We start from the raw sequence: 21,437 nt of genomic DNA, 5'->3' as shown, positions 1-21,437 counted from the left end.
TAACATGATTTTGCACTCTGGTCATTTAGCAAAAAAAAAAAAAAAGGCTGAAGAAAATCCTCTAGTACATTATATCCTCATCTCACTTGAAAAAGGTAAAAAACAAATATTCAATGATACAACGTGAAAGAATAACAGAAATAAATAGTCTACTGAAAGATGCACGGGACCACACAATTCTATAAACCAGGATTTTGCAGACTTCTGTTATGATCCTGGCTTTCTGTATACAAATGCACCTGAAAAATTGCTAAATGCTGTTAAAGATAATGCCAAATCTCATTTCAAGCACTCGTGCAGTGAATATGATGTCTACCCAGCCGATATTCAGACATGGGTCAGCTGCTGACACCTATATACGATCTTCTAGAAGTTGCCTACGTATCAAAGCTTCTCACCTCACTTCCAATTGTCCCTCTGCTCTATCTGGAAAATATAATTACACATCAATAGGGACACGCACCTTCCTCTTAACTGCATCTCCAGCACCTGGCTTTTTCACTTGAACAAGGTTTCATGCTCCTCCCAGTGCACAGAGAGTGTGATACCACTCGGTCAGCTCCCTGGCAGGTTCTGTGAGCATGCCTCTTACTCCAGGTTTGCACAGCCTGGCGCAGAAAAGCCTTGCTCGTGACTGGGGTTTCTGGTAAGACAAAATATGACAAACAAAACAATAGTCACTCAAAAGGATCCTCTTTAGGGCGGATTGCAGCTGCTTTGCATCACACCAGAGCCGCAATCCTACCACTCAAGCTCCGCGCTGAGGCAAGATGGGTTTGAAACGGGCATAATTTAGCATTTTCCACTCGCTTTGGTTTTAGCAGCGTTGCACCTGCTATTATAGAAATCCTCATTCCAACAACATCCTTCTTTGGAGAAAAACTACTCGGCGCATGTCCCTGTTGCCACAACCCCTGCTGTAAGAAGAATGTTATTTGCAGACACGACGTTGGATCGCTACCTCCTCAGGACAGGGACCAAACCTTTTATCCTGGCGAGCAGCTCCCGCATCCCAGGTGCTGCCTGCAACGAGGAATGCTGCGGGAAGCCACAGCACACCTCGTCGCCACCTTCCACGCCGCCTCCGGGCGCGGAGGCCCGGGGCCCGGCTGACGCACAGGAAGGCCGCCGCCGGCGGGGCCGGGGGCGGGCGCGGCATAAAGCGCGCGGCGGCGGGGGGGGCGCGGGCAGGAGGGAGCCGCCGCCGCCGGCAGCAGGGCTCGGCCGGGACCCGCTGGCGCAGGCAAGTGGGGCGCCCCGGGGGAAGGGGGGGGGCCGGGCCGGGGCCGCACCCGCAGCCCCGCCGGCGGGCTGGAGCGGGGGCGCCCGGGCCGTCCGGCGGCTCTTGCGGAGGACGGGCGTTGGGAAAGGCGGAGCGGTGCCCCGCCGCAGGGACGGGAGGGAGTTCGCGCAGCGTGTGGTACAGGTGGTACCGCGAGGTAGGGGCCCGCAGGCAAAACCAACAGCGTTTAAGCGAGCACTCGGCCACATAAAGAGAGGGACGCGGAGCAGCTGCGCTGTCGCGATTGATTACATCTTACTGCTGGCTGTTACGTGTCGCCCGTTTCTGCCAGCTGCCTTCAGGGGCGAGCCAGAATAAAGCACAGCTATCCGAGCTTTTTAACTTCTTGTGCCGCTCCTTTTGCGCCAAGGGAAAACGGGTGCCAGGCTGTATCGCACCGAGCGCCTTACTAAAATCCCGTTTACAAACCGTACCCGTGTGCCTTGCAGGCGTTTATGCACGTGAGCATCCCTGCACGTTACGTAGAAGGCCTAAGGGGGTTGCAGCCTGGACAAAACCTTGCTTGCTTTTTTTTTTTTTTCTTTAGATAGTATGTTTTCTTACTAATCTTTTTAGGATATCATAATCACCAGAATTCACCAGAAATTGCAATAAAAAGTCCCACTGAAAGCAAACAGGCTTACAAATCTTAATTTTTTTTTTTTCTGAATGTGAGTTATTAATATATCATTATTTGGTTCCTTGTATGTGTATCAAGAAACAAGGTCCGTGATTCTTTGTAACTCACAATAGCAACAGAGACAGTGAAAGGTGCCATACATTACTCCTCGGCAACTTAAAGAAACAAAGTAAACTTTTGGCAATTTTTTTCCTCTGCTGAATGGAAGTACTAAAGAGGAGGGAAATGTCACTGAGCTCATTTCCACTGACGTTACACAGGGTCCTTCATACCACACACAGAATCATCCCATCTAGCCTTTGTTAAGGAGAAACTAAAACCTGTCACTTTTACTTTTGCATGAGTAAGTACTCAGGACTCTGTTACACCTTGAGATACCTCATCTTTTTTTTTTTTTTTTTTTCCCGACTTAGGAACGCAAAATGAAAGACCACAGCATTAAAAATATGATGTATTCTCTACTTCAAAACGTTGACATTCTGAAACTATGATTCAGAATTGGAAATAGAAAAGCTGTTTATAAAAAGGTCAACTGTCTATAAAAATGTCCATTTTGGTGAAATCTCATCTTTTTTTCAGGGAAAATTTCTATCAAAAATGTTCAAACAGATGTAATGTGTTGACCTACCACAGTGCAGTCTTTAGTCCATAACTGGATTTTGTGTAGTTTGTTAACACGAACAAACATCCTAACGAAAGGGAAGACGACCTCTAGTATGGGATCAGGGTGTGGGCAAGAGCCCACTTGAGGACCGAGATCCCAGGGCACGGGCCCTAGGGTATCCCTCTTCGCTGCTCATCCACGACGGCCTGTTCTCAGCCCTACCACTGACTTTCTGTCTGCATGCTACATCTAGAATTACGGCCTGGCGTAGCCTGCCCTGAGGCAATGTTTTTTCTTTAGTCTTTCCTGCACTGAAAAAATCACAATGAAAATGGTGTTTTCACCAGTGGGATTAATGATGATGTAGTGCAACCCTAGAGTGCAGGTATCGGAAAGGTAACGTACTCCTAAGTGGAGAGAGAGTCACTCAGGCTCAGGTGTCTATGTGGAGAGCCTGCTCACCCAAAACAATCTCTTTAGTCCACGGAGAGGAGCAGGTATTAATTCAGCCCACCTAAAATCTGGAACAACCATGCCTCAAACTCCAGTATCTCAGTAAACAGCCAAAACTTGGGATGTTTTTTTCAGTAAGAATTTCAGAGCCTGTCATTGGGTGATGCTACTCTTGCTTGTCTTATAGTTTTCATATGACTTTATGCTTCCCAATTTTTTTTTGCTTTCTGTAACATCAAATCTCAGAATTCTATGGCAATTAAAAATGGAAAAGATGTACTAGATAAACAATTCAGGTTGAAAAACGCAGTACTCTCCAAACAGAAGATGTGGGGCTCTAGGAACAGCACAACAACATAGAACCATTATGGCTTTAGGAAAAATTTAAGTGGTATGAATTCACTAAGAGAGCAAATTTGTTGCTTTCTACTACTCTTTCATAAGAATAGTTTTACCTGGATTTGAAGAGTACAATCCTAAGCTACTTCTCTTGATGAGAGATGCTGTGTAAATCTCCCTGCTTTATAAGCATCATACAGTACCCCAAAACATTTGCATTAAGGAAGGAAATGGGCAGAGGTGCCCATTCAAGTGTAAGAGCTAGAACTTCTTTTCATGGTCTTGCTCGCTTTTCTCCCTCTTCCCTTCAACTGACTAACTTTATTCAAGTACCGTCTGTTTTGAAAGCCAGAATAAACAGGAACGTTAAAGTGTATCATAAGAACTACAATGAAAATAAGTGATTTATGCACTTTGGATTATTAATTCATATTCACCTTTCAATGGCAAACATGTTTAACCTTCTTTTTTGCAGTATGTCCCAATGGAGTCAAGTTCAACAACTGGAAATAAAGTTTTTGGAGCAGGTAGACCAGTTCTATGATGATAACTTCCCCATGGAAATCCGGCACCTACTAGCACAATGGATAGAAAGCCAAGATTGGTAGGATTAAATTTATTCCCTCTCGTATGATTTCAGTCATGAACAATTCTGTCGTTATCTGGCAGATTTTAGGGTGCTCATTTGTGAACTGTGCGGGCATCTGCACTCCAAGAATAGTATTCCACTAGTTATGGATTTAGCCCGTTGAACAGTCAAAGTTTAAATTTAAGGAATGTCTGGAGATGAGGTTTTATTTGAACTTATTCCTACACAAAATCCAATTAAAATGGTTTAGCAAATTAATGGTATTACAGGTTTTTCACAGGAAAAAATAATGCAAGTTAGTTTTCAATGGAAATGTTACACTTTTACCTCTTGCAGCATAAAATTATTCACTTGCCCAAAACTGCACTTAAAGCTGGATATATAATTTCGGGGAACAAATTTGCAGGAACTGTCCTCTACAAGGTGAATTTATGGACAAATTTGGATCAAATTCACTGGATAGTTATCTTAAGAAAATTCAGAACTAAATGCCAAAAAAAAAGTTTATATTAGTCACACCAGAAAGAGACATCTCAGTTTTTCAAGCTAAATCCACAAAACTATTGGAGGGCTATTGGGGGGGGGGGGAGGGGGGATCTGCTAAGGAGTATAATCTTTCCTTACAGTTTATAGCTCAGTGTTTATGGGGCTGTAGAAACATGGGAAACATTAAAATCTCCTTTTCGCCAGATTTAGCAGGCATAGCTCAAACAGGCATCTGCCATTTGGGGGGCAAGGAGAGAGAATATCCCAAGGACAAGGATACCATGCAGTCCTAAGTCTATCTTCATCTATTTTGCTCGCTAATGTTGTTGCCCTTCATGTACCAAGCTGTTCCATAACCAGCAGAACCAGTAAAGCCCGTTTTTGTGCATGTTTGTGTCCTTTGTCCCCTACATACCCTTCACCAGTAGCTTCAGAGTCTTCCTGTATCCCCAAATAGTTTGGCCGGGCGAAGGCTCATCTGGTGCCTGGTGTGAAGATACATATCTGCTGACTGGCCATCTGGCTGTTGCCTCCTGGAGCAAGTTATTACTGCCATTTTCCGCAGTGGAGGCACTAATTTGGATTCCTCTCTTCTACCAACCTGCCAGTTTTCTGTGAAATTTGTAAGAACATACTATCTTCTGGACTTTGAGCCCACTGTCAACTTTGTCTGAAACTGGGCAGCACATTCGGAAATTATATCTGTGTGACTGACAGAGTGAGAGGGACAGTATGCATAAGCCTCGTTCCCTCTGGGAAGTGGGCTAAAAATATTTAAACATTCACTGGACCAGAGACTAGAAAACCCTGGTTGTCTCCCCTCTGGCTGACTCCATACCCTGTGCTAAGAACATCCTCGCCCTGTCTTTATAGCCGTATATCTGCGTGAATATAAATGAAAGGATTATAAAATCAGTTATTCACAAACCTCTAACTATATGCAAGTCACCATCTATTTAAAGCCTTTTTTTGCTGCCTAAATTTCTGAATGGATTGTGATTTTCTGTACAGATAGATTGACACTTCTTACGACATTTTAAACGTGTGGTTCTCATTCATTGATTCTTTAGGGAGGCTGCATCCAACAATGAAGCAATGGCAACGATCCTTTTACAGAATTTGCTAATACAAGTGGACGAACAGCTGGACCGGGTTTCACAGGAAAAGAATCTTCTCTTGATACACAACCTGAAAAGAATCAGGAAGCTGCTGCAGGTAGGCTGTTACTTCTGGTGACAAATTGTGCTCTTTACTGGTTTCTAAAGGTAGTGCCCAACCTCTGCTGAAGGCAGTTTGTTCCTGTGCGCAGCTCAGAGCTGTCCTGATCGCTATAGACTCCAAGCGGCTATGGGAAGACCAAGCCTTCAACGAGATAATTCAAAATAATAATTGCACTGTCTGTTACTTTGTGGAACAATAATTCACATTTTAATGCACGCTGTTCAGATACAAGTGCTGTGTCTTCTTAGCCCTGTGTGTATCTGTGTTTCACTAAGCTCTTAAAAATAAGACTGTATAGTGCTTATGGATGTTCATGTTTATTACAAATGTAATTACCACCTTTCAGACACATACAGATATTTAACTATGGACTAAAAATGCATATTTGGGGCTTAAAGCAGCACCCTGAAAAAGGAACCCCTGTAAATCATTAGCACGTTTGCTATTTTATGCTTAGCTGGGATTATTTGTTATAAATGGCTTAAAGGATTTTCCATTAGGCTTCTGCAAAATGATATTTATTTTGATTGGCTGAGTGTTTCTCTAATAATTGTTTATCTAAGGCAAGGATTCTCAGAGTTCCACTTCATTAGTCACCTACTTCCTGACATCTATCTGTCTTCTGCATAAACCAGATATGTATCTGAGTTTAATTGAAGTTTGGGGGTTTTTCTCTTCTTTGATAGTGTTTTCATAAGTACTTAAATAACAATTATATTGCTTGCAAAACATTTTCTTTAGTTGAGAGAGAGATATATACTGGTCTGGAAAATCTTACCATGACCTTGCCAATTATTTTGTTCTCTTTATGGCTGTATGTCTTTCTATTCTTTTTCCCTAATGGTGGCCTCTTAAAAATGTGACAATATTTCCATCGCCACCACTTTTTCTTCCTGTGTTATGCAAGCAGTCTCACGTAACTTAAAACTAAAGTTGCTTTTTGTTCCTTTTCTGGTTCATGTAGCGGCACTATCCATAATTTCAGTACTGCTCGAACACCAAATTTACTTAACTGCTTTTGGAGTTAACTGCAGAAAGGTTAATCCTGTTATTTCTGTCAGGTCTTGGCACACTTTACCACAGTAGGGCTGAGACAGAGCTGAATCACCTTAGTAAAGGTATTGTCCCACGGTAGCATACACACGGAAAGAGCATTTCAGGGCACTGAAACGAGCAGTTGCATTGGTGTATTCCTGGCTTAAAAGATTGTGCATTTATGATTATACCATCATAATGTGCACATGCAGAAGGACTGGTATATATTTACATACAGGCTCTACAAAATTAAAGTCTCTCACTGTTCCTTTTTCTCTTCACGCCATTTATTTTATTCTAAAATTTTTACTAAAACTTGAAGTGGCAGCTCTGCACGCTCTGTGAAATTTGGCTTACCGAGACAAGTAATCAGGCCTTGGGCACACACAGATGAGTTTACGTAATAGCCAGCGTCAAAATGGCCAGAATGGAAACCATTTCCTTTAAGTCCTGGCACGTTTGGAAATTATACTATGATGTGCTTCCCGAAGAGCACAAAGCAATGGAGGCTTATTCCAGAAAAGCAGGAGAAGGTGGTTAAGTGGTTTCTCAGGTGGCAAGGATCTGGGTCACGATTCGAGAACAAGCCAAAACGCTCAGGCGTCCCCATTACAAGGGTACAGCTAGGTTACAGTCACCATATACTACTTACAGCAGCAGCAGAGCCAGCACCAGAGCTGGTCTTTTCCTTCTCTAGATAAAGCAACAGTAAAGGTCCATGTGGAGTGGCCTAACCCATCATTTCACTTGATTGCTGGCTCTGAAAAGAAATGCCGCAGAAGTTGTGACGTGCACCAACTTGTTTTCTCTATCACCCTGTAGCACTGTAAGGCCCTGACTCAGCAAACTTTCTCAAGCAGCAAGGCTCCTCTGCTCCCTTGGGTTGCAAAGGTCTGTAGGTTTGCAGCCTAAAGCATTATGAACTTCCTGCGAGGACATGTGTGATGCTGGAATTATACCACTTATTAAAAAGGATCTCAGTCTTGAGCTTTGCAGTAAAATGTTTCCAGCTGAGCAAAAAAATACAAGAGCTCTCTCCATCACTAAAAATGTTGGCCTTTCTCCATTATATCAAGACAGCAGATAACCTGTATTTAGATAAAAAGCTACTCCTTCAGTTTCAAAATACACATGCGAACTACCAGATACTGAACGGCACTTTCACTATTAGAGCTTTTCCTGATTTCTTATGACCTTTAGCACTATCACCCACAGTCTATTCTGATTTTCAAAATAATTTCTACAGGCTGGAGTAGGACCAGATTCTTGCAATGGGTGGTGGTATTATTATTATTATTATTATTATTATTATTATTATTATTATTATTTTGGATAAGGCAAATAAACTGTCTTAAGAAATCTGTGACACAGGTATTTTGGATTTTTGCGTAAAATATTATGTTATAACTTCTAATTTTTAGAACATAGGTGATAAATGCATTTTCAGCCAAAGTATGGGCTGCATGTTCTATAGAGCTGCACAGGCAGTCTCCTGAGCTTCAGCTGCTAAAATTATGTCTTTATTGGTTAGGTAAGTACATCAGGAAAAAAATGTTATGGTAGTTGTAATCAGCTGACCGTCTATTCTTGTTATTAACTGTCAAGTATTATTAATGGACTATGAACTGTACATGACACATAGTATGGACAGTATCTGCTGTAATGTCCTTAAATTTGAGTATGCAAATTATGTAATTATGGGTCTAACTTTTTTAATGCATCACTGATTGTATTTTATTGCTGAATATATGAGAAGTTTGGAACTGGGCATTTGGGTCCCCACCCACAGCTGGATGCGCTTGCAGATACCTAACTCTTGCAATTTGAGCTAGTTTGTGACAGTTTCATGAGACAACACCAGAAAAGTGTGACTGATGTACACAGTACAGTGCCATGGTCCCTTTTGTCCCAACATACCACATAGAGAAAGGGAAACTGGAAGGGTACACTGTAAAACCAGTGAGATTTTTTCACTGACTTCGGTGGAGTAAAGACTGGTGAAAGACTAAATAGGAGAGGAAGCTGCATTTAGAAACATCTTTTCATTTCTGGTGACTCTGCGAACAGTGTTGGTTTGATTTTCTCTGAAGGTTAGTTACCATGAGCCCACCTTTATCTCTGCTTTGCCCTCTAGCGCAAGCACTTCTTTGAAATTTCACAGTTCACTCCTCTTCCTTCCCCTCTATACCACACACACACGTACAGACCCATGTACAACGTGCACACACACACACAAAGCTGTTCAACCTCAATACGTGATCTGAGTGCAATGTTTGTTCATTATTTTGAGCCACATGGTGTTACAATATTAAGTAATACTTGTCAAACTAGATTATGCTGAAAACCAGCATTTATCACTAAGTATGCAGAGTAGTATGTTGAGCTATGGTACAGGTTCCTAAATACTACGACAATGGCAATAATAAAATAGAGTTAGAGAACACACAAAAGCCATTCAAAAGCAATCTGTAGTTCTTGACAAAAGGCAAAGTGAGGGACTAATGTTTAATTAGAAATACATCTAGATCATTAATGAAGAGCAGCCTTAGAAGAGGAAGCAATGCACACTTTACAAATGGCTTGTGCAGCTGTTTGCTAGACAGCAAAGGACTTGTTAGGATCAAGATTCCTGGTGCTGTTACTGAATCTAGAGAGAATTATGCCTACAAGTTACCAGCACCACAGCCAAGCACACCCCATCTGAAAGATCTCCCTGGGATTCATTTTTGTTATAAAATGGAGGAAATGTTCTGTTCTGAGCTTCACCTGAAACATCTTTACGTAGACATCTTAGTCGCTCCATGAAAATAACACTGGAAATAGTGGAAGAAGTGAGAACTTGCCTGCCTCATACTTGCAATACAAAGCTTTGGGCAATCTTAGGCATCGTGAAGGGCAAAGAGTAGAATTCTTAGCAGGAAGACAGGTCTGCCTGGCACCCTTGCTTTCAGGCCACAGGGACCATCCCTATTCTCTTACCATTAAAGAAATAACTATGGAACATGGCATTTCTGCTCAGACTGCTGACATTTCCAAAATTATCCTGAGGCAAAAAGAAACATTGACCAGGAAATATGTAATTTGACAAAGTTATAAGCACTTGAAAAACTGCTGAGAAACTTAGTTAAGCAGCTGAGGTTACTGCTAGCTCTCAGTAATTTGCTTCTCTACTTCTTGGTTTCATTGAAACATCGCTTCTTGACATTAATCTGGTATAAATGCATATATTATATTAAAATCAGGGTCAGCATTTTAGGTTAAAATCCTTTGTATTTACTTCTTACATTATTATTACTTCTCCAGTCAGTAAACTGAATTCATTTTTATAGAAGAGCAGCCTTTTGTTGCTGTGCTCTTTGGTGGGAGACAGTACAGCACAGTCACTTGCTAAGGTTAAATTCTCTGTCCATCTTCCTACAGAACTCCTGCTCCCCCCCCAGCAGCGGTGAGGGAAAGAGGGGGGAATAGTCCATGTTTCTTTCTCCTGCTTAAGACCTAGATGGAGAAAAGCAAAGCAGATTGGTCACAAGGAGATGGTTTGTGCTGTTGCCACGACAACAAAACGTAAAGGGCAGATGTTAAGCTCAGAAGAGCTGCCTAGAACTTCTAGGAACCAAACTGCAGATGCAACAGTCTACACGACCTTAGCCCATGAACAACTACATCTTTGTTTTCAGAAGGAATGCTTTTAAATGACAGCATACCTGTCCCTGATGTAAGCTCCTCTGCAATACATGAGTAGATTTAGTACACAGAGACGACCAGTGAAATACAGAGACACTCGTGTAAGACAGGCACTGTCCATGTTCCTGACTCACATACCAAAATCTTTGGTTAGGGGAGAGCAGCCGGGCTGCAGTGCACCAGGGGAGCCAAGGCAGGGGAGGCTCAGAGTAGCCTGGGAATCAGAGATGGCCACCGTACCCCAGCGTCCCACCGCTCCATTTAGGAATGGTACTGGCAGGCAATTGCCTGTGGGTCTCCGACTAATGCAGTGATGTTCATCTCGGGGATGTTCTTCCCCCACAACTCCAAGCTGGAAATTTGGAGCACTCGGCAGGTACCTGCTAGATGAGGTGTAGCTCCGTGGGATGCAGCCTGGCTCGTGCGTGGGCCTAGGTGAGCTCCCAGGAACTGGAGAGCCGCTGGCTGTGCTGCGCACCGCGATGGGTGCAGGACATCTACATCAGGAAAAAGCAGAAATTCCCAGAATCGTCCTACTCATAATTGAAGCTCTCATTTATGTTCTAGTCTCAAGATAACTTCTGAAAGCAATCCCTTCTCATTAATGGCAACATGCATCTGTGTCACATCATTGTTTACGGTATTCAGGGGAAAATGTGATTACAGAAATCTTCCTTTACAAAAGTGAAATAACAGATTTCAGGAATAGGAAGAAGGGCTACTCTGCTCATTCACCATTGAAGCCTGAGTTATTGAATATACTGTGTGCTCTGGGGAACATTTTGCTGTCAATTATGTATATTCATAATATTCATTTAATACTCAGGGCAGATTCTCAGGTATCGGTGAACTTTACCCACTCACCAGCCCTGCTAGAGCCTAAGATGAGGGGAGGGCAGGCACTGGGGATTCTGCCTGAAAGAGCAGGTCTTTGTGCACACCTTGAACATCTTGGGGAGTGCTTACAAAAGGGAGAGGTCAGGCAGAATCACCAGATTTGCTAATTCACAACAACCAATTATATCAAAACGAGCTTTTGGAAGCTCTATGGTTATACTATGAAGTTGGGAAATAATACTTTAGTTACATTTCTTCCTCCTACACAGCCCTACTTTTTTATGGAAAGATCTGGAATAGCATCTGAAAGTATCTTCTGTCAGCCTAATTGACATATATTAACATTATGGCACTTTGTTCCATATAAAATTCACCCTGTTTCTAAGTAGGGCAAACAAATAACATCTTACTTTACACGATGCTACTTACAACAGTAACACAGTAGTGCATTCCTGATTCTGTTTCAGGTTTTCAGTTATACTGCACAGCCTGTTTCCATCTGTAATGAGAACTGAACATCTTTGTGCTTCTCCAGATAGAATTAAAGTGAACATATAAAGGTTTTTATTTTAGTTCAAGGTGACTTCTTACGCAAGTCACTGCACCAGAAAGGTACATGCATGACGGATCCTAAGATTGTTTATTTCAGTGCATCAAAGAAAATGGAGAAAATAGCATTAGATCTGAAATAGAACATTCCAGTTGGTACTTTAAAAATATTTCTAATAAGTACTGTGCTGAGAAACAGTTGCGAAGAATGGAAACAGCCATTGATGTTTAAAGTTGCAGTTTCCTGTTAAAACTTACAACAGGGTGAGAATGGAACAAAATAGAGAAAGTTTCTAATACACCACAGAATATCCATTTTGAAATGTTATTTACCTGTATTTTGCACTTACGTAACCTGCCAGATCAACAAAGCAACAAATTATAGCAGGAAATGTGTTTCAAACCAATGTGTCCTGCTGTGTAATACAATTCAGATTGGTTTTTCATATTAGCATCTTGCCCCCAGTGAGTTTTCCAGTTCAACCATTAAAGCTGTTTACAAAAAAAATCAGCTTACAAATGGGGAACCCCGCATAGCAGTCTGTATGCTAAAGCAGCTAGCTGTCTGCTGTAAGTGATCACTGGCTGGTGACTGCACATCAGCTAATAAAGATTTTTAAAAATGCTTGACACAAGACCAAAAAAAGGTTACTTATTAGAAGTAAAATATTTTTGAGTTCCTAGTTACTATTTGAAGAATGTAACTAACAATTTATAAACATTTCAGTTTTGTTTTGTAGAAGGAATAAAAGAGTTAGCTTACAAAAAGAAGTAAAAAAACCAAGCAAACAAACTAAACAACCTCTTGTGGGCTTTGTTCATTCTGGACTATTAAGGGCCCAGTTGCAGTCAAACATCTGCCTGAGAGATTAGTTAATAACACTCAGGTCTTTGTGTCCAGAAGGTGGAGAGAAAAAAAAAATCAGTCCTGTCTCTCCTCCGCTGTTTTACTCTTTTTCATAGGGAACACTGTACTTTGATTTATTCTGAAATAAATCTCATTTAAATAAGAAGCATCGCTACATTACTCATCTCCCGTAGCAGCACAGCTCTACTGCCTGATGATGAGATCTACAGCCATATATTTTCTGTGGTGGTATCTCACCCTACCTGCTTAGAAATCTGCTGTTTCTATAGACCGTTCCTTGACTAGTTTTAGTGTCTATTGGGAGGGACTCAGCAGTGGAACTTTGGGTCGAACTGGGGGATGGAAAAAAAGATCTCTGTCTTCACAGCTTATTCACTGTGCTTTTATAGCTTTGCCTATTGCAGTTTGGTTGCGCATGTCCTAAAAAAAATGTACAGTCTTTTGGAAGTTATGCATTATACAATACGAGAAAAGCAGAACTACAACGTCGCAGACTTATATATTAGGACTTCCCACACATCACAGGAGTCGTCTAAACCAATGAGGTTGCCTTTAAGTTCTCTCATGTATTTTGAGAGGGGGAAGGGGAAATCTAAAAATAAAAGTCTAACAAGAGCACTCTAAACAGATAGTGTCACAGGTACTTCCTCTTAAAGTCCTAGATAAAACAGAGCCATCTTTCTATTAGAAAAAGATTTTTTAGTAAGAATACCACCTGTTTAAATATAGGCTTTCAAAAAACTCCCGAGTACTTTACCTATGTCAGGGTACCACAAGGACCGACTCTTTCTTTGTATTCTAGTACTGTCTTCATTAGACTTTCTGCCTGGATGCATAAACAAAGGTAGAAAACAAATCAAGGCAAAATGTTGTTTGTCATATTTGAAGGTGAAAACGGGAAATAAGTGTGTATGGTTATGCCTTCCCACCCACACATTTCTTTGAGATACACAACTATACCAAAGGTTTTTTCCTTTCAAAAATAAAATGGTAGACAAAAGGTTTTTTCTCCCTGTTTTTTAATTACATGAAAGGTGAGATATCTGCTTATCAAGAAAGATGCTGAGTGTCAGACTTAGTAAAATAAGCATATCACAAGTGAACAGCAGGGAGGGAAATGTATTTTTGCTTGACTTTGTAATCCTGTTTCCTATCTCTCCGTGTCCCACCTCTCTTCCATCAGCTTCTTTAAATATTCATTCAACTTCAACAAATACATCAACAGTCATACTAGTTAGCGGTTCCATGCATCCAGTAAAGCTCTTATTGTATACAATTAAAAGGCTCAAGCAGGGTTTTTCTAGGAGAACCAAGAAATGTTTTTGACAGTTTAAAAAAAAAAAAGAAAGAAAGAAAGAAAGAGAAAAGCAGGGAAAAAACAATGAAATTCTGAAGCGCTTTTTCAGAATTAGAACGCACTAAAACCTACTCAAGTCCTTTTTAGGTCACCTTGAAAACCAGCAGATAACCAGGTGAACCCCTGACTGACTTTCTAAAGGTTTCACAGCACATTGTTCTACTTTACAAGTAAAGACCAACAGTCATTAATACCTAATCCTCTACTTTAATCACTGAAAACAGACTCGGGATACTCAAGTAGTGCATATACAGTATCCATTTATAGATGTGCGCAGTATATAGAGACCTTTGACACATGAAAAGAAAGCTGGCCAATATTACTGTGGTTAGGAGTGATCCACTTTGTGATGGAGCTGCCCGCAGGAAAATAAGCTAAATTTTGGAAAATTAAAAAAATGGGAAGAAAAGAAGAGTAAGAGAGTGATCTCTGGTCTAGATTTCTTCATTTGTCTCAGGAAAAGCAGTAAATTTCAGATACTAAAATTGACAGTTGTTTATAGAATCATGGAATCATTTAGGTTGGAAAAGACCTTTAAGGTCATCAAGTCCAACCGTTAACCTAGCACTGCCAAGTCCACCACTAAACCATGTCCCTAAGCACCACATCCACACATCTTTTAAATACCTCCAGGGATGGGGACTCAACCACTTCCCTGGGCAGCCTGTTCAGTGCTTGACAACCCTTTCGGTGAAGAAATTCTTCCTAATATCCAATCTAAACCTCCCCTGGTGCAACTTGAGGCCGTTTCCTCTCGTCCTATCGCTTGTTACTTGGGAGAAGAGACCGACCCCCACCTCGCTACAACCTCCTTTCAGGTAGCTGTAGAGAGCGATGAGGTCTCCCCTCAGCCTCCTCTTCTCCAGGCTAAACAACCCCAGTTCCCTCAGCCACTCCTCATATGACTTGTGCTCTAGACCCTTTTGTTCTTTTTAAAAGCACATGTATTTTAAAGTGTCATAATATGTATTTTAAAGTTTCTCCATGATCTTACAACTTACAGAATCAAATCTTGCATTTCCCCAGCCACTGTTTCATGCATCTTAACATATCCCAAATAGTTCAAGCTGTTTTAAAATTTGGCTAAAAGGTCTAAACTCTGCATACTATAACGTATAAATTGTTTTTTCAGAAATGCCTCTTTGCTTTTCTTCATGATCTAGTAAGATACTATCACAACAGATGTCTCTGGAGTAGAGACAGTGCATGCTGGGCAGCGGTAGGAAGGTTTTCTCCTGAGGAAATGTCATCAGCATTCAGAGAAAATTTTCACCTGTTCAGAATGAAAGTTTAATTTCCCCCATTTGCTTAAATTTAGCATCATGCTGGTAGTTACTGAGAAGAAGCCAGTCCAAATAAGATCATTTGTTGTTTGTTGTAAATCATGATATGGAAGACCTCATCAAAATGGAAAAGAGGAGAAAGAAAATTTCTAAGAACAACAGAATTACAGTAATATAAGCAGATAAGACTAATGTTTCTGTTTGAAACTTCAGATGAAAAGTGAATCCTCAATTTCTCTTTGTTGGTATTTATCAAAAGACAATTATAAGTTTTCTCTATAAATATCTAAACTTAATAATACGATTTTGCATAACTACAGAATCCACACCCTTTCTCCTTTCCTGGCTGCCAATGCTGATGTCACACTAAGTTAGGATTCCCCCACCTCAAGCCTTTTTTTGGTTAAATTTCCTTTATTTTCCAACTTATACTACCCTTTCAATGATAGGAAATAATTTTCAATTAGTCATTTAGAAGCCAAGGTCATCTTGAGCAAATTCTTCCCTCAACCAAAGACAAAATGGAAGTGCAGAACAGCAAGAGTTGGCAGTAGACGGATAATAAGGGAATACTGAGTGGCACGTTCTGAAGTGTAATTACCTCTGAGAAGTATAAAACATGGGGAGAAAAAACTCAGTGTTATTATTTTGACAGTCAAACACATTGGTTATTGTGACTTTTAATAATTATTATTTAATAAGTTACAATTATTGAGATATTTAATGTTACAACTTATTATTTATCAATTTATTAGTGTTGAGTTGCAATCCATCTGCTAGATTACTGCAAAAGAGGCTATTGACATAGATAGCCTAGATTGTATAAATATAGCTGTTCTAGGAGGGAGAGCTCAAGACCCACAGAAGGGGATGCCCGCTCAGGCTGTGGCACACTGCTCAGCTCCGTGCCAGCTGTCCAGCATTCAGAGCATGTGTCTATCGCAAAGGCAAGGCCGGTTCCTAGCCTTTGATGGCAAGCATTCGTACTGCAGATCCACCATTATTCCAGCTTTTGTCTGAGGGGCTGCTGCTCCAGGAGGGCAGGCAGCAGTTCTCTGTCAACCTGCTTGGTGTCTGCTCAAACTGAATCAAGTGGAGTTGAACAAGCACCAGACAGGCACAAGTATGGGAATCACTACGGGCACAGCTTATTATTAGAGCTTTATGAGTTAGAGAAGAAAGAAAAAGAAAAGGTGAATTTCCACTTCACCTCTTGATGCAGATGGTTTTCTCTTAATGAAACAAAGAAAAAGAGAGAGAGAGAGAGAGAGTTTTTAAGTTTTGCATATGAATAGTATCTAGAAATGCTAGGAAAGTCCCTAATACCTGGCATTTTTTGTGGGGGATTTTAAAACATCCCACTGTCAGAAGATTTTTTTGAAGTGCCTCTTCTACATAAATGCATTTTCCAGCTCCAAGAAAGGATTTTTATTTCTTCTTGACTTTGTTAAATAGCTTTTGTTTGACTCCTTGTTTTCACAGGGCAAAGACAAAAGGCAACCATCAACCCTTAGAGTGCTTGAATTCTGTTGGGCAGTGGTAAACAGGGACTAAACACTCCTCAAGCTTTGTAGCTTCAGATAGCCTGCAGATACCAACGTGTGGTATGGTCCTCAAATATTAGCCATGTATGTGAAAGGTGGGACCCTGTTTTACCAGCAAAAAAATAACAGCAACAAGCAGAAGTTAACGGACATTAACTGAGGAATTAATATGCACATCAGTGGATTTACACCAGTCACAGATTTCTTACCACAGCTTTCATCCCAAGCCTTATTAAAAACAGGACTTTTTTTTTCCTCTAATCAAGGTGCAGATAGATGAGACAGGCTTAGCAATACAACTGACTGCAGCTGAAAGAAGGCAGGCCTGTTCTCCCCTCTCCCAGCCAACCTCTCCTGACTTCACATGTGCTAGTCCTTAACAATAAACTCATCCTTTGCTGAGCAGTTTCAGTCCACTGAGGAGCAGAAAACCTGTTCAGCAAAAAAGCACGAGTGTTTTCCAACCCAGTTAGCAATCTGGATTGGCTCACTAAGGAGTCAGACAGGCACTGGACTGGCACGAGTCAAGGGCTGGCACCGCACAGCCAAGAGCACAACCATTCTTTGCAGCAATTAATTTGCTCCGGCTGTTACCCGGCTGTTGCTGTTGGACCCTACCTTTACCTTACTTCCACATGAAGCTCCACTCCACTCAGTCTTTTGCAGGAAGATCATAGCCATTACCCATGTTCCTGTATTCCCTTCCCAAAGCTACATCCTGACACCACGCAGAGACAGCTTGGGAATATGCTCAATAAAGGGGACTATGGGTATATTCCTGGGCATGAAGTTCAGTTGCGCTGAAGGAAGTGTGCAGCGAGAACATAGTTACTACCCTTATAGCCAAGAAGCTGGCAGGGAGAAACAAGTAACGGCAGATCTTTGGCATTGTCGTTTGACGTGGAAATCGGCAGTGTATCCTTAATGTTAAATCCCCCCTCACTGCCCGGCAAGGAGCAGGCAGGGAGGGAGTGCTTAGTGTTTCACCTGAGACATAGTGTGTCCTGGAGTAGTATTACTCACCACTTATTTTTCCAGAGAAACTCCCCAAATCAGTCTAGTCCATAACTCCCGTTCCTCAGGGTAATTGGTACAGATGATTGCTAGAGTAAAGCACCACCCTGAACTGCTTTTAAAGAGATCAAAGGAGGCACAGCACTGAGACTGCTTTGGGTGTGCACTGGTTGCACTGTGGGGGATGTACTTTATTTGTCCTGAGAAGACTTCAGAAACCCTAGAAACATTAGAAAGGTTAGTTTCATTACTAACAACTCCATGGCAGTCAAAGCTTCTCTAGAAGGGAACATTTTGTACATCAGTTATTTAGTTTCAAGAGTCCTATGTCTTTCACCTTAGTCTCTACCTGGAACCACAGTATAACCACTAGCATGGTATTTTATATCAAACAGCTCAAACCAAATCTCCGTGATTAAAATCACCATTTTTAATACAATATTTCTTTACCTTGTAATTGCAGTCAAAACATATTATGAAAAAGTCTGTCAGATTACTTAGATTTCATGCAAAAGCACCCAGGAAATGACTCGGTTTTGTCTGTCTAGTAAAAAGTGTTAGAAATATATGTTCACTGTCATAGTAGTAGTTGGCATATAGAAGCAGTGTGTTCACATTTCTATCAGATGTGTTCACCCTTGTTTCTACTACAATTGGTATGAGATATCAAAGGAAAATGCAGCATCAATTTAAATATGTATAAACTTATTGTGCCACATTCAGAGAAAGCAAGAATAAATGAAGTTCTGAGTGGCAGCAAAATATGATGAGAATAAAAACTAATCAGAAAGAAGGGAACGTAGAACAAGTCCAGAACTGGAAACCGTACAGGAAAAGAAATGAACTGCATTAATTCTAATGAATGGCTGAAAATTGTATGAGCACTGAATAAAGGGCATCTGAATAAATGATATACGAATACTGAATAAAAGGCATGAAGGATATTGAGAAACACTGAACGAATACATCACCATGAAAGACACTGCTTGAGAGTCCTCAATCATTCCAATTTGATAAATACAGCACAAACCAATATTACTTCAAATTGTGCCCAGTCCTCAGTCACGCACCAGCAATTCTGGACATTATTTACGGTGTTGTAAAAATACAGACATTTTTTGGTTCTTTGGCTTGGGACAAGAGTTGCTTCTTCCTTCATCCTAGGCTCATTATTTGTTGAAGGAGAAAAATTGTTTGTAGACATTAAAATTTAAGTCTTCTGCTTTATGCTGAGGAAGTTTTTCTGCTTTGCATCGTTACCATATTGATATGCTTACCAGTTTTTTTTGGCAGAAGTGCTACATGCTAACAGCAACTTCCTATTGAAAATGGAAGACATGATAAAATCATGCACAGAATAGGCTGATAGGAAAGCCCTTTCAAAACAGCTGTGTTAGCAGTGGAGCAATTTGATCTTCAAATGATGTACATCTCAGAGTTGTATCTTTATAATCTCTGTAGAACATTGTTAAGAATATTTTACGACAACGGCACTAACTGATGCTGCACTGCAAGGCGGAACCAGCACTAACACAGGTCGAGAACAGTAGGGGGGTCTTTTCCACCCGCACCAAGCTGTAGCTCATAGGCACTGAAGCACACTGTTTGTGATTTCCAGGGGGACAGCCTGAATTCTGAATTTTTGAAAACTGTATTTACTTGTGCTTGCAGGGCAAATATCATGGTAATCCCATGCATATAGCAGTGATCATCTCAAACTGTTTGAGAGAAGAAAGAAGAATATTGGCTGCAGCTAGCATGCCTGTACAGGTAATGAATTACATTTCATTAATCTGCTCCATGTTAATCTGCTCACATGCTTTTAGGACCAAATCCTGTCCTCTCATTCCACTAGAGTGATTTGTGTGCACTAGGGGTTGCCAAATGTTGCCCTTTAAACTCATGTTTGTACTTCATTAGTGGCTCTACTGCTGCAAACATTGCTATAAGTGACTTCTCTGTCACAGCTAATCTTCAAAGACTTTAATCTGTGGGAAAGGCTTTAAGGAGATTATTCTTTGCAAAACAGATGCGTATATTTTAAATTATGTAATGCATTAATTCATATTAATTATGCAACGCAAAAGACATTCCACCTGATACATTGCAAAGGCATTGATAGTTTTTATGTTGTTTGAAGAAAGAAACTTCAAAATTACATATAAAACCTATTTTGGGGAAATTGTTACATGGTTAAAACCCAGATAGAATTTTTAAGTCAAATGTGTTCTTTTTAATCACCTGTGGATGTAATACATATTCTTATATGTATATTGTGACATGGGTCTTTTTTCAGAAATCTAATAATCTATGTTTCGGTTTCTTTAATTTACTAGATGTTTAATGTTTGCAGTACACGCACACTCTTTCACCTTTTGCATTTCAAAGTTAAAGCAGCATGTTTTTCAAATCTGTGGAACTAAACAGATTTGTCTGTTTACACCAGTCTCCAGCTGGTTGAAGACCAGCTTCTGAATTCCCTCTCTATGCTAGAACTTGCAGTACAGTTACTATCGCTCGTTATTACTCATCCACCCATTATCTGTTCGATGTGTTCCAGGGGCCGCTGGAAAAGTCTCTGCAGAACTCCGTGGTTTCAGAACGACAAAGAAATGTAGAACACAAAGTGTCAGCCATCAAGAACAGCGCTCAGGTATTTTTTTGTCCTGTTTGCTGTTTACGCAGCCATGACTTTCATACAGACATACCTGAACTATCTTTAAGCTGGGTAGCACAAATACTTTTGCTAACAAGCTGCGCCAACCATTTTCCATTATTCTGAGGACCTCAGCCCAGACTAACTACTCAGGACATACCTGGATCCTCAGGTTTTTACAGCTGCTCTGGGTTCAGTGTGAGAGCTACATATTTTAAAGCTATCACACTTATCCCTATGCAAGTTGCAGGCAGACCACTGAGTGCAGTAAGAACATACCTACTGTCTCTAAAAAGATGCGAGGTTCAATAAATGTATTTCTGCAACTTCGCCTCTTTTAGTTGGGTCAGCAGTAGCTAGCCTTCGTGACCTCTGAGTCACGTACCAAGATCTTTGTAAAGCTGAAGGCTACGTGACATAATTACATGTTTTGGAGACGTGAGGGGAGAAGAACATTGGGAGCTGATGGTAACAATTCTCCAGGAGTTTCCCATACCATTGCAGGGCAGAGCTGGGCTGAGCCAAACTTGTAGCTATGTCCCATAGAGACCTTGAAAGCTCAGTCAGAGAATACCTGCCCATTCAGTTCAAGGCAGGATAAGGATTCAGACTACCTACGGCCTTTTTGCTGTCCCAGCCCCACTTTCAGCTTTGCAGCAGTCTCAGTGTAGAAGTTATATTTGAAATACCTGTTCATATACCATTCAAGAGCAACACTTCTGGTATACTGGAAAGAGGTCCTAGTAGCATTCTCTCATCAGTGTCTCCCTACATGGGGAAGAAGGGTTAGAGAGATGAAACCCTTAAAAGGATAAAGCTAGCTTTGGAAGAATGTGATACTAGACCTCTATCTATGTATAAAGTTATAAGATAAGAGTTGAAGAGCAAAAGCAGACAAAGCTGCAACCCAGCAGCTCCTTCTGCCTGTGTGGGGAAGCGCAGCAATCCCTGAAAGACCAGTGAAAATGAGAACAATTTCTAGATACAAGTTTTTTT

The 21,437-nt window shown here is 40.9% G+C and overlaps 1 protein-coding gene across 1 annotated transcript in view; it reads left to right on the top strand.

Moving 5' to 3' along the window:
• The first annotated feature begins 551 nt into the window (after positions 1 to 551).
• STAT4 (signal transducer and activator of transcription 4) overlaps positions 552 to 21,437 on the top strand; it is a 43,217-nt gene continuing 22,331 nt past the window's right edge. The window contains exons 1-5 of the mRNA XM_076342241.1: positions 552 to 646; positions 3,794 to 3,922; positions 5,464 to 5,608; positions 19,457 to 19,555; positions 20,346 to 20,438. Coding sequence (XP_076198356.1) covers positions 582 to 646; positions 3,794 to 3,922; positions 5,464 to 5,608; positions 19,457 to 19,555; positions 20,346 to 20,438 — 531 coding nt within the window. The 5' untranslated portion in view covers positions 552 to 581. The remainder of the gene's footprint in view (positions 647 to 3,793; positions 3,923 to 5,463; positions 5,609 to 19,456; positions 19,556 to 20,345; positions 20,439 to 21,437) is intronic.

Source organism: Aptenodytes patagonicus, chromosome 6, assembly GCF_965638725.1.
Source record: "Aptenodytes patagonicus chromosome 6, bAptPat1.pri.cur, whole genome shotgun sequence".
In the NCBI taxonomy this organism is placed as follows: domain Eukaryota; kingdom Metazoa; phylum Chordata; class Aves; order Sphenisciformes; family Spheniscidae; genus Aptenodytes; species Aptenodytes patagonicus.
Note: the sequence above shows the minus strand (reverse complement) of the source record. Positions and strands in the feature narration are given on the sequence as shown.